This window comes from Typopeltis vanoorti, chromosome 7 (genome assembly GCF_054136105.1).
Source record: "Typopeltis vanoorti isolate ZY-2024b chromosome 7, IOZ_Tvanoo_1.0, whole genome shotgun sequence".
NCBI classification, from domain to species: Eukaryota; Metazoa; Arthropoda; class Arachnida; order Uropygi; family Thelyphonidae; genus Typopeltis; species Typopeltis vanoorti.
This window is the reverse complement of record NC_143555.1, coordinates 81,685,851-81,700,171: the sequence shown is the minus strand read 5'-3', so window position 1 is coordinate 81,700,171 and position 14,321 is coordinate 81,685,851. Positions and strand designations below refer to the sequence as shown.

Here is a 14,321-nt window from a genome sequence, read left to right as displayed (position 1 = left end):
TAACAGCCTTATCTCTGCTTGTCAAGTGTTTTCTTCAATAACCAAGTAATCCTGTGGCTACTTTGGCTCCCTTAGCAATATGTCCTCTAAACTTCAACTCTCTATTTACTGCTATCCCCAAATCCTTGGCTTCATTAGTTTCTTAGAGTACAGTTCCCTTAATGTAGTACACAGCTCGAAATCTCTGTATTCCAAAATGCATAACTTTACACTTTTCCACATTAAATTGACATCCATTATGTTAACGATACCAAGCAATTTTATAAGCTAGGTTTTTTAATCCTTTTTCCCAAGTAAACAAACAGATAAGTAAGTCAAGTTTGCAGTTGCACGTAGTGCAACTCATGGTAAAGGTCTGATCGCTTTCCTTAGAATTTTCCCCTAATGCAAAGCACATTTCCTTGTGGAAATGTATGATGCTATGCATTAAGGTAATGGTCACTACCCATACCGGTTTCAACCTTTATTGAGATCTCGTCAGTGGGAGCCAGACCTAAAAAAATGCCAAGTAATACAGAGGTGAAGTAATACAGAGCTTATATAAATATTTTACCTAAACAAGTTGCCAAAAAAAACCTAGCTTATAAAATTGCTTGGTATCTTTAACATAATATGTACCTAAGGTAAAAAACCTTTCTGACATCCATTATGTTTTGTCCATACTGTCAACCTATTGAAATCATCTTGCAAGCTTGCCCATATTGTCTTGATTAACTATTAGCTGGTCACCTTTCTCCTTATATACCCTCCACAACATTTTCTTGTTTTGCAGCTCATACTTAATGGTACTATTCATCCATAACAAGATCCAATACTCTTTTCTCCTTCCAGTCTTTGTCTCCAAAGATGAAGTCCCACCATAATAATTACTTGACCCAGTTGTACAATTCTGCTGATGCATATCTCCCCCATCATTCCTGCCACTCCCTGGTGTATAGCAGCAACCAATTTTATATTTTGCCCTATTGGCCTCGATCTTGCGATAAATTGACTCAAAAGAACTGATATCTGCCTGACTGACTCCTAATCTTGTTGGCTGCAGTTCATCTGCTATCGAATTCCACCCACCCCTCATCCTGTCATTTATAGACTAATGGTGCAGTATATGTCTTATATATATATAAATATATAATTATATAAATTCAAAAATATAATAACAGAATTAACTCATGTAAAATATTATTTAATGGTATAATTTTCGCCTGTGTATCGCAGGCATCTTCAGTACATTTATAAAACTAATTGAACAATAACTGACAATTCCAAAGGATGCCAGGTAAGTAGCTAATGTAAGATAACTAAAAAGGTCAATAAATTTCCTAACTTAAAAAATAAAAATAAAAATGAATGAATATATATATATATTAAAAAGTTAGGAAAGATTAGCTGATTTATAAAGTACTATCTCCCATAAAGGGGATAGATAAACCATCGGATCTATTTAAATTAGGAGACTGAAGTAAAGTTTCACATGTTTCTTTATAAAGCCGTTCCATGAGGAACTGACTTTTGTGAAGGACTCTTGTCTTGTTCCAATGAACTCTATGTCTAGTGATGATGGCATGTTCTGCAAGTCCAGACTGTTCAGGTTCGAGGTATTGAATATAAGACTGGTATTCTTCTAGCTGAATAGAGGCAGATCTTCCTGTTTGTCTGAAATAAGATAATCCACAAGAGCAAGGAATCTGGTAGACACCTGGATAACTAAGATGTGGAAGCTTGTCCTTTGGAGAAGTGAGAAAGGTGGAGGTATTTCTGAAAGGTCGAAAGGCAACAAAAATAATCAGTGGTTTTAAAACTTTTGCTATACGTTCACTAATGCCTTGCACATAAGGGATAGGAATGCACGTTATTTCTTCTGTATTTGAAGAGGAAGACATATTAGATAAAAAGGAGGAAATAATATATTGCAGTTCTTTTTGTAACAGATCATCTGAAGAACAAAAGGAGTGGGCCCGATAAACCAGTGTTTTAATAGTTCCTGCCTTTTGACTGGGATGGTGATGAGATTCAGCATGGAGATAATGGCCTGTATGAGTCTTCTTTCTATAAACTGAGAAATATAGGTAACATCTGGTTGACGAAGAATTAAAAGATCTAAAAAGGCTAACTGCTTATATGATTCTACTTCTATGATGAACTGGATCCTTGGATCAAGTGCATTTAACTTAAAGAGATAAACTGTTGAAGTTCGTCAGAAGAGCCATTCCAGATAGAAAAAATGTCATCGACATATCTGAACCAATGTAACCTTTGACCTTGTGTATTTGTGTAACCTTGTTGTAATTTTGTTTATATGTAGAGATTGTATTGCTAAACTTAAAACTATATATGTACTACTGTAATAACATTTGCTGTAAATTTTATTTACATAAATACTACATTCCTTGGTTTAGTTTTGTAGTGTAGATGTTGCTCTGTGGAACTTAATTTTTGTGTATGCATGTTGTTTTCTATTTATATTTTTCTATTTCTATTTAACTATATAAATACTTCTGTAACCTTTGTTGTAATTTTATTTATATGTATATACTGCATTGCTTGACTTGGTTTTTGTACATGCATGTTGTTTACAATTTTTCTTTGACTGTTTATGTACTACTGTAACTTTTACTATGGCACAATATGACCTTTGCTGTTTTTGTGCCAATAAATTATAAAGCAACCAACCAAATTTCTAACAGATTTAGTGCATAACCAAAACTGCAGAATTGCTTATTCATTTGTACAGTGAATGCCTAGGGCTGTCTTGAGGTAGAAAATAAAATTCTTAGCATTATTGTTAGTGTCCCTTACCTAATGATATTAATAATAATAATAAATCATTTTTACTTATGTCATTGTTTTACTTAATTTCAAATATGGTAATTAATAAAAATATTTTATATTAATAAAATGTTTAACTATATAATTGTAAAATTATATTAATAAAATAGAAATCAGTAAAGGTATCTTTGAATGCATACTTCTGTTAGAAGGTTATGTTAGTTTATTTTAAATATTGAATAGCATGATTTCAAAATTGTTCTGGTACTCTAATGAAAAGCAGTATGGAAGATAATCAGAAATGGGTGTCACTGATGACAGTGTAGAACTCTTGAAGTTATTTCAGATATTTTTATTAGTTCACATAATTAACATTTATGGGAGACTTTATTTGATAATTGGATGCAGATGGTTTTTTCTTTCTCTCCTCTCTTTCCTTAAGCAAATTCAATCCATGTACAGGGAGGGAGAAAAAACTTATAAAGCGAAATACACTCTGGTCTCTTTTTATGTGGATTTGAAGTTATGCAGTGCATGCCACAAATACGAGACCTTTCGACACTTCTGTGCATGTCAACAGAAGGAGAATCCATTCCGATGATAGGGTAATCCTGCGTTTCCCCAAACTTTTCCTACAATGGAAACACTTTGCAAATCCTGAAATTTTTATGGAACACCTTGGTTATTTTGTAATGTATTCATTAATAATTAATTGTTAATTTAGCTGATTTTTTATCAATTAATAATTGATTGTTAATTAATAATTAATTAAATTTGGCCCAATGGTGGGAAAAAAGCACCAAAGAAAAGAAATTTCTTTGGAAATGAAAATTGCAATTTTAGATCGCTTAGCAAAAGGAGAGGGGGTCTACAGTGATTGGTAAACATTTTAATTTAGGCAAATCTACAATAAGAGCAATTAAAAAGAATGAAGTTGCAATAATAAAATCTGTTATTTCTGGCACAAAACTAAGTGCCAAATTATCATCGTACTCCAGAGATGCTTTATTAGAAAACACGGAACGAGCGCTCGTAATTTGAATTGAAGAATTAACTCAAAGAAGAATTCCTATAAGTGGTTATTTAATTAAACAAAAAGCTCTTCTGTTTTTATGAACAGATGAAGCAATTGGAGCTGTCTATTTCCGCTTCCCAGGCTGATAAAGAATTTTGGGCTAGCAAGGGATGGTAAACCGGGTTTTTAAAAAGGAATGAACTTCATAACGTGAAGATTACAGGCTAGGTTGCAGCAGCAGATGAAGAAGCAGCCAAAAATTTTCGAGAGAAGTTAGCCAAAATTATTGAAGATGGTGGATATTATCCGGATCAAGTGTTTAACACTGACTAAACAGGATTGTTTTGGAAAAAATGCCTAGTCGAACATCGCAAAGTCTGAGGAAAAAGCAAGTGGATTTAAAGAAGCAAAGATCGAGTAACATTGTTACTTTGTAGCAATACATCAGGAGATTGAATGTTGAAACCCCTCCTAGTAAATCGATTTCTAAGACCACATGCTCTAAAAGGCAAAGATCTAAAACAGCTGCCTGTACATTGGATGGCTAATACAAAGTCCTGGTTTACAACTGCTGTGTTTACTGAATGGTTCAATAATGGCTTAGTACTAGAAGTGGAAACATACATGAAGCAAAAAGCTCTCGATTTTAAAATTTTATTAAATATTGACAATGCACCAAGTCATCTGCATTTAGAACAGCCAAATGTACAGGTAGTGTTTTTTTCCACCCAATACAACAAGCATTATTCAGCCATTAGATCAAGGCATAATTGCTACTTTTAAAAAATATTACATTAAGCACACTTTTAAATTTATATTGGATAAACTAGAAAATGAATCATTAACAGTAACTGACTTTTGGAAAAAATTTTCTATTTTGGACTGCTTAAATCATGTTGCATCTGTTATCACTAAAATAAGACCACAAATTTTAAATGCTTGCTGGAAAGCAGCTTGGCCTGCAAACAGTGCAACCATGCAAACATCTACATTATACAATGAAATTATTACATTGGCACATGAAATTGGTGGAGAAAGTTTTGGTACATTTAGCCATAATGATGTAGACGAATTGCTTGTGGATAATGCCTTAAGTGACTATGATATTATTGGATATCGATTAACTTCAGATATCGTCGAAGATCCAGAAAACGATAGTGAAGCAGAAGAAAAACCTGTCCCCCATTACTATAAATATAAATCAAGAAAGTCTTGAACTGTGCAATAAATTGGAAAATCATTTTCTTGTTAATGACACAAATTCTGAACGAGTCTTTAAATTCCAACGTGAGTTGAAGAACTGTATGTCTGGATATTGTGAGCTGTATGAAAAATTAGTGAAATCATCATCGCAAAGTTTAATCGCTGATTACATTGTCAGAAGAAAAAAAATCAGCACAGAACAATGGTGAAACCAATTCTCTTTGTGAAGAACCATTGCCTTTACCATACAGATCTGATGCGCTGACTATCTCTTCTGGTGATGAAAGTGATTTTGCACCAGTTCACAAACGTTGCCGAATATTGTCTAATAGCGATGATAATTCTGATGACAAAATGTTTAAAAAAAATAAAAATAATAAAAAAAAGTTACTTTTCAATAAAATTAAATGAATAAAGCTTTTAAAAAAAAAACCTTAGATGCTTATTTTCATAAACTTTTTTCCATGCAACTTTAAGTTTATTTTAATTCATTGCTTTGATTTTATGCGGTTTTCGAAAATTATGGAATGTATCCCTGATTTTTCAACGTAAGTTTAGGCCTTTTTTGTGTGATTTTTTATATGCAGTTTTCTGTGGAACATATCTGCTGCATAAAAAGAGACCCGACTGTACATTGAGTTTAAATGGCTGTGACAATATAAAATCAAAAACTGACTTATTTCACCACAAATACTTGTGGCTCCTTCTGCGTTAGGACAAACTAAAATACAGAACATGTAGGAACCATTACAATACGAGTTTAAATAGAAAACACGAGCCGTGGGAGTTGGCACAGGTTAGCTATTGTTCACCTGTAACGTGTGCAAGATAGTTGGCTGAAAAGTTACATGCGTAACTTTTTCAATCCAATGAGTGATTTCCAAATGTCCCACAGGATCAATCCTTGATTCCTATTGTGTGTGTGTGCACGCGCGCACCTTATAAACTGATGACCATAGTAGATTCTTTTATGTTGTGAGCAGTGAAGTGTCCTCTATGTAAGACATAGAGCTCTTATCCAATTCAATATTATGTGTGGGGGGGGGAGAGAAATGAAAAGCTAGGCCTGAGCTGTCTTCTCTGTTGTTATTAGCATCGCTGATATTTTACAATAAATTTAGTTTAATCCTTTATCCAAGTGTAAGCAAACAAAGTTTGCACATGAAAATATCTTCAGGACTGAGGTACGGTGGTGCAACTCGTAGCAAAGGTGGATCAAGCTCTCATTACTCCTTGTCTCAGTATCTCCCATAATGCAAAGCACATCTCCTTGCAGACATGTATACTGCTATGCATTAAGGGAAGGGCCACTACCCAGACCGGTTTAGTCCTTTATTGAGGTCTCGTCAGTGGGAGACAGACCCAGAGTGGTGATACCCATTGCATTATGGGAGATACTGAGACATGGGGTGATGAGAACTTGATCCACCTTTGCTACGAGTTGCTAAGGGATGTACTACCTTACCTCAGTCCTGAAGTTATTTTCAGGTGCAAACTTTGTTTGCTTGCACTTGGATAAAGGATTAAACTAAATTTATTATAGTCTAACCAAGTGCAAAATAAATTTTCAACATCTTTCTCTAAATCCGGAGTAATTTAATAATAAGTTGGTACACAGATTAACTTGTATAGATAAATATGACTTCTCTATTGCTTCTGGCTTAGTATCATCACTCTGGGTCTGCCTCCCACTAGCAAGACCTCAATAAAGGTCGAAACCGGGTTGTGGTCCTCCCCTTAATGCATAGCAGTATACAGGTCTGCAAGGAGATGTGCTTTGCATTATAGGAGATACTGAGACAAGGAGTAATGAGAGCTTGATCCACCTTTGCTACGATTTGCCAAGGGATGTACCACCTTACCTCAGTCCTGAAGATATTTTCAGGCGCAGACTTTGTTTGCTTACACTTGGATAAAGGATTAAACTAAATTTATCGTAGTCTAACCAAGTGCAAAATAAACTTCCATCATCTCTGATATTCTCTTTCCACCTAATTTCCAAACTTTTAGATGTCTGCTCTATGTAAGAAAGGCCACACAAACATCGAATATTATAAACCACAGGAGGTTGGTCATAAAGGTTGTGGTCTTTTGGCATATGAAGTAAACATCATGTAGTCAATGGGCTAAAGGCCACTTTTATGTCATGAGATTTGAGGAGACTAGGAATCTTGAACGAAAGTCTACCAGTGTAATGGGTAGAAACACATTCTATAGAGAATGTTAGGATTTTGTGTACACAAATAAATGGAGTAGAGACTGTAATTCTTCCTTAATTTTTCTTCATCTCTTGCGATAAAGATTACTTCTCCCCCCCCCCCTTTTTTTAAGCAAGCATATGTATAATACATAGTTTTTTTGTTATATATGGTATAATTAGAATGAGTGTTAATGACCTGTATCAGTAGGCTTGTAGTATACAATAAGAGAGAAGCCCCTTCAGCATTTTTGGAAATTAAAACATCTGGGAAAGGTAGTTTTCTACCTTTTTAAAAGTTTTAAAATGAATGTTATTTTTTGGTGGAAGGAGTTGATAGATAAAAGAAAATTGTGTAACTCAGCAAAAAAACTTTTGCTTCTCTCCCTCGAAAGCAGGGACAAGTTAAAAGGTGTGTTTAGAAAAGATAAGACTTTAATTCCAGTATTTAAAAATATTTAATCTTTTCATTTAGAGTTTTAATTTTGTTTACTCTTTTACATGATGAAAATTTTATTTTTTTCCTCCCATAAAACTGCAGGGTAGTAATTGGGAAGACACTTCCAAATGTGAAGTAAATAAATCAGTAAGTCATACAATTAAACAGGAAGTAATCTTAGAAGATAGCCATATAGAAGAAGACTGGGAGCATGTTGCACCATTCCACCATCAAGAAAATAAAGTCATTTCCAACCAATATAGCAATAAGTATGACAGAACAGTATCATTTTTATTAGTGTCAATTTTTTTAATGAAAAAAATTCATTACTTTCATTAATCAGCTTCAAGAAAATGTTTACTTTTACCTGTGTTTAGAATATGATTCTAAAGACATTTAAGTTACATTTTATTATTATAGTTTTGTTATTTTAAAACCATAGTTTTATATATTTGTTAAGATTTCTTTTAACTATTAAAACGACCATTTGTATGAAATATATCAATTTATGCTTCTTACCTGTGTTATTTCAATAGATACTTGCATTCATCTGTTCACTGACATTTAAACATGGCTGGTACTGTGGTTAATACTGTTTAAAAATAATATCTATAAAGCTTCATTTGCCTTCTGTCTACTTAATAATTTTCATCTCTTAAAGAAATCAACAGTTATCTCATTAGATATACATTCAGATCTCAATAATTATTACACTTCCAGTAGGAACAGATTCTAACTATGTGGAAATCTAATAAGCATCTTAGATACCTTACTATAAACATAGATTTTCTCAACATAAATTATTTTGTGCTTCACACCTGTGCAAATTATTTCTTTCTCTCTCCCTCCCCTCCACATGAGGCACCTGTTCGTGGTGGAGGGTACCTCTCAGTAATGGTACTTGCCCTTTTCATTCTTCTTCTTTTTCTTCACATTCTTTACTCCACTTGTTGTGAGTCTTTTTTACTATCCTATCTTCCAGACTACCGTCACTCAGATTCAATGCTGTGTTTGCCATGTGGTGCACCTGTGGACACCCGGAAGGGGGGGAAAGAACTTCCCGGCAGTCTTAACTATTTTGGCCTCTGCTTCAGCAAGATGGGTGGTCCTTGATGGCCCAGATAGGATCAACATTTAGTGGGCTTCAAGTGTCAAGTATGCAGTAAGACTCCTCCATGGTCCAGGGACAGGCCCAAGGCTTACTGTGGTGCTTGTATAGCATCTGGGGTAGCCCTGGTGTTTCACTCCTGAAAGCAGTCATTGCTTGCCAGAGAGTCGGTGTCCATGTGTGGCTCCATTGTGGGTAGGGAACTCTGGCACTGAACCACTCGAGCTTGAAGTTTTTCTGATCATCCATGCAATAAGTGAAAGGCCAATAGGGAAAATGGCACCCTTCTTTATTCAAAAGGATTTAGAAGAACTAGCAAGTTCTCCCAAAACAGTTAAGAAACTACATTCTGGTAGAAGCACATCCTTGTAAAAAAAACATCATGTCAACAACATTCCAAAAAACTGCTCAGAACAACCTCAGTGAGTGTAAATATTATTGGAACAACATTCCGCTAACAGTTACACTAACAATTATACTTCATAAAACACTCAATTCCTGTAGAGGAGTGATATCAGAATAGGATCTCCTTGATATTCATAATGCAGAGATATGTTCAGAGCTTAAAGATCAGTGAGTGACAGTTATGAGGTGCATCCTAATCTGTAGGGATGGTCACCAGGCTCCACCAGCATTCTTAGTTTTGATACACTTAAGCCTTCTACATCTGTAAAAGCAGGGTATATCAGCTCTTCTGTTAGACTACCCATCCTAATCCACTGGAGATGTGTTGAATGTCAGAAATATGGACATTCTCAAACTGCCTGTCATTACTCTACCACCAGTACCTGATGTGGTAGTAAAGAGCATGATATAACAAATCTTGTTTTGCAAAGAAAGCTAAATCTATTAGCTGTCGGTGAGATCATCCAATTTATTCCTTGCATGTCAGAAGTGGAATGATGAAAAAAAAATAGAAAAGATTAAATCAGAACAAAATAAATTATATCAGGATGCAAAAAGAAATTAGCCGCCCTGAGATCCTCTTATGCCGAGAAGTTAGCAGTTCAGAAAATGTCAACAGCAACAACTCAAACTCATATGGCTATCCCTCCATCTGACATTGAAAATTTTTCCACTTGGTTATACTATAAATTAAAGATGTCAAGAAATTATATTCGTTGTTTAATCCTTTATCCAAGTATAACAAAGTTTGCGTGTGAAGTAACTTCATGATTGGGCAACTCATATATAAAGGCTAATGACTTCACATCAATTGCTTTAGTATCTCATTATGGGAAGGGTCACTACCCAGACCGGTTTCGATCTTTATTGAGGTCTCATCAGTGGGAGCCAAACCCAGAAGTGATACTAAGGTTGAAGTAATGCAGAAGTCATATTTCCATATACAAGTAGCGTCCCATAATGCATAGCATTATACATGTCTATAAGGATATGTGTTTTGCATTATGGGATACTAAAGCAAGTGATGTGAAGTCAGTAGCCTCTATATGTATGAGTTGCCTAGTTGTAAAGTTGCTTCATACACAAACTTGGTTTGCTTACACTTGGATAAAGGATTAAACCAAGAATATAATTTCTTGGCATCTTTAATTTATAGTATAACCAAGTGGAAAAACTACCAACATCCATTTCTAATGCAGAATATTTTAGTAATAAGGTGTGACACCTTTTGGCTATTTGTATATGGAAATATGACTTCTGCATTACTTCAACCTTGATATCACTTCTGGCTCCCACTGTTGAGACCTCAATAAAGGTAGAAACTGGTCTGGGTAGTGACCCTTCCCATAATGCACAGCATTATACATGTCCGTAAGAATATGTGTTTTGCATTATGGGATACTAAGGCAAGTGATGTGAAGTCATTAGCCGCTATATATGAGTTGCTCAATCATGAAGTTACTTCATGCACAAACTTTGTTTGCTTACACTTGGTTGAAGGATTAAACCAGGAATATATTTTTTGACATCTTTAATTTACTGCCATCTGATAATTTTGCCATACCTGAACTTTATGATCATGAGTGCTTCTCTCTGGAGTGCATTAATTACATGAGCTACTATCTGACTTCTGAAAAAACTCCAAAAATGGTTCCATTTCATGAGAACTCACTTATCAGAAAAATTAATTTAAGGATATCATTAAAGATAAACCACCAGATGCTCCCCACTGAAAATATTGATACTTCAGCATCCACAGAAAGTAAATTAAACTTATCAACTGATCCTAACACATCAGATGATGTATTGAATTTATTTTCAGAGGAAGAAATGGACACTGGCTATCCATACTTCCCAAAATGAATTGATAATATAAACTTGAAAAAGGTAAGTTCTCAACTTCCTGGAAATTGGACATCTGAAGCCAAAACAATAGGAAAATTTCCACAATGGAACTGTTGTGAGTTTCACTAGAATGTCAATAATATTAAGTGAAGATCCAACTGTAAATCAATTTGCTGTTGTACATAAGGACAGGACTGGAGATGGCATAGTTCATGGTGGAATAGCTATCCTAGTGGGCAGCCATACATCTTTCCACCATGTCCAGCTTAATACTGCTCTGGAGCAGTAGCAATTCACATATCTATGGGATTTCTTATTATAGTATGTTCCATTTATTTATCACCAGGGTTGTTAGTTACATGAGATTGAATTTGATAGTCTTATATTGCAAGTTCCTGAGTCCATACTTTTATGGGTGACTTGAATGAGCACAACACTCTTTAGGGTAGTGCCAACACAAACGGACATGGTCATATCATTGAGCAAATACTCAACAATCATGAGCTCTCCCTTATTAATAATAGTCAATACCTTCTTTCATATGCTTACTTGCTCATATTCTGCAATAGATATTATGATCTGCTCCTGTTGGATGTCAAAGAGAACATTTATGGAACAATCATTATACTATTATTTGCACTATGTCTTCACAAGAACCATGTTCCTCCTACACCAATGTCCATGTGGAAAATGGACCAGGCTGACTAGAATACTTTTTCCCATCTTGAAAAAGTTAATGCTGAAGCAGTCAACTAACCACCTATCAATGAAGCAGTGAAGTATGTATAGATTGTATTGTCTATGCAGCAACAGCTGCAATTTCAAAAATATCATCTCCATTTCTGCTCTTTCCAAAAACATGTGGGAACCCACTTTATGTGAGACATCAGCATCAAAAACAATCATGGATCCAGTTTATATCATCAATTAATCAAACAACCAATGCAAAAATTATGTCATATAAAATCCAGAAAATGAAAAATAGATACAGAATATACCGTTTGTCCAGTTTAGAACATAACAAATGTATTGTTGCTAATCACAAAACCATTGCAGACACTCTGGAAGAAAAATTTGCCAGAACTTGAACAACAGCTAAGCTTTTCTGTCAGTGGGTTAGACTCTTACAATCAGTCATTTAAACAATTATAATTCTATTGCTCTGACCAGTTGTCTTTGCAAGATCTTGAAAAAAATGGTAAATACAAAACTTCTCTAGTACTTATAAAGCAGCAGACTTCTTTCCAATACACAATGTGACTTTTGTAGACACTGATCAACATTGGACCATTTTGTCCTTTTAGAAACATGTATAAGAGATGCTTTTCTGAGATGAAAACATCTGCTTTCAGTCTTCTTTGACATTGAAGAAGCTTATGACACATCTTGGAGATGTGGCATATTAAAATACCTATTTAATCTTGGTCTGAACAGACACTATCCTGTTTTTTTATTAAGAATTTTCTATCCAGTTGAATCTTCCAAGTCCAGGTGGGAAGCAAGTCATCTCAGCCATATCATCAAGAAGAGGGTGTTTCTCCAGGCTCTGTCTTAAGTGGAGTCCTCTTTGCTATCCAAGTTAATTCAATCACTGAATAGCTTCCTCCCACAGTAGGCATGTTTTTTGTATATGACTTCACAATTTACTCTCACTCCTGTAATACAAGGGTAATTGCAAGACAACTTCAACAAGCAATTGATTGTGTCTCTTCATGAACTCTTGGTGATAGGTTCAGGTTTTCAGCTGAAAAAACTGTCTGTGTGCACTTCTGCCAAAATCATCCTGCAACCAGAATCCTGATTTAAGAATCAAAGTATTATTCCAGAAACCAACATCTAGGGACACATCTTTGACAGAAAGCTTATATTTCTCTCACTCACACACACACACACACACACCAACTTAAGGAAAAGTGCAAAAAAGTATCGAATATACTTCGAACTGTGTCGTCTACAGAATGAGGTGCTGATCGATTTCATTGCTTCATCTTTATTGTGCAACTGTATATTAAAATCTTGATTATGGGTCCCAGGTTTACAGTTCTGCAAGGAAGACCATTTCCACTCTGATGGTTGGACCCTATTTATCATCAAGATATATGAGTAGCTACTGGTGTACATTGCCCATTCAGGGTCTTTATGTTGAAATACATGAACCTGCTCTGTCACTTAGACGAAAATAGTTGTCTCTTAGCTATGCCCTAAAACTAGTCTATTCCAGAGCATCCCATATGCACTGGTATCTTTTCTATTTGTTGGGAAGCTCAATATCACATATATTACACTGCCATTCATACATTTAGCATGAATGTTTACTACATTACCTGCACCAAACATAGCAACATTCCTCTATGGCAGGTCTGCACTCTATCTGGCAACCTCTCACTGTTCATATTAAGTAAGTCTCTTACTCCACCAGCAATCTACATGCAGTTATTTAAAGCACAGTGCAGTACACTCTGATTTCCTTCCCATCTTTACTGATGTTTCAAGATCTGAGATCTCTGTTGGTTGTGCTGCCATTTCCTGACATATCCCACATAATTGCAGTAATTACACAGCAGAGTTGCATGTCATTCAGCATGTGCTTCTGCACATGCTGAATGACAAACGTTATTCAGGAAACATTACCAAAAGTGTATATTTTATACAGATTCGCTGAATTCTTTACAGACCACCACATCCACTGTGTTGTGAAGTTTTATAACTTTTGTACAGGGTGTCCCAAAATTCACGCAAGATTTAAATTTAGCGCCATTTGTGCGGTAAAGTGTTGCCAACAAGAAAAAAAAGACAGTGTGACAGCTGACAGTTCAGTGTTATTAAAAATGGAGCGCTACACGAAAGAAAAAGGAATTCCATTGTTTAGCAATGTTTTAAAAATAATGAAGGTTTGGCAGCTACAGTTTGCAATTTTCTTACAAAATATGGTCGGAATAGTGATTTAACTTCATCAACTGTGAAAAGATTAATTAAAACATTCAAGGAAACTGGATCAATTAGTGATCTTATACACTCTAGCCATCGTTCAACAGAAAACATCGAAGCAGTTTGTGAGAGTGTTGCTGAAAGTCCAGGAACATCAATTCGGCACCGTGGTCTTGAATTGGGCATTTCGAGAAGCTCTCTACAGCGTATTCTCACAAAAGATTTGCATCTTTATGCTTACAAAGTTCATTTGACTCAAGAACCGAAGCCTACTGACCACACATAGCGAAGAGAGTTTGTTGAATGGATTATGGAACAACAACAAGTGGATGCTTATTTTTCGAACAAAATCATCTTCAGCAATGAGGCTCATTTTCATCTTGATGGCTTCATTAATTGACAAAATTGTCGCATT

At 35.1% G+C, this 14,321-nt stretch overlaps 1 protein-coding gene across 2 annotated transcripts in view; it reads left to right on the top strand.

The window, feature by feature from the left end:
- LOC150104812 (uncharacterized) overlaps positions 1-14,321 on the top strand; it is a 449,875-nt gene that overhangs the window by 358,416 nt on the left and 77,138 nt on the right. For both annotated transcript variants that reach the window (XM_090395370.1, XM_090395369.1), the window contains one exon: positions 7,723-7,889. In XM_090395370.1, the coding sequence (XP_090251496.1) occupies positions 7,723-7,889 (167 nt within the window). The remainder of the gene's footprint in view (positions 1-7,722; positions 7,890-14,321) is intronic.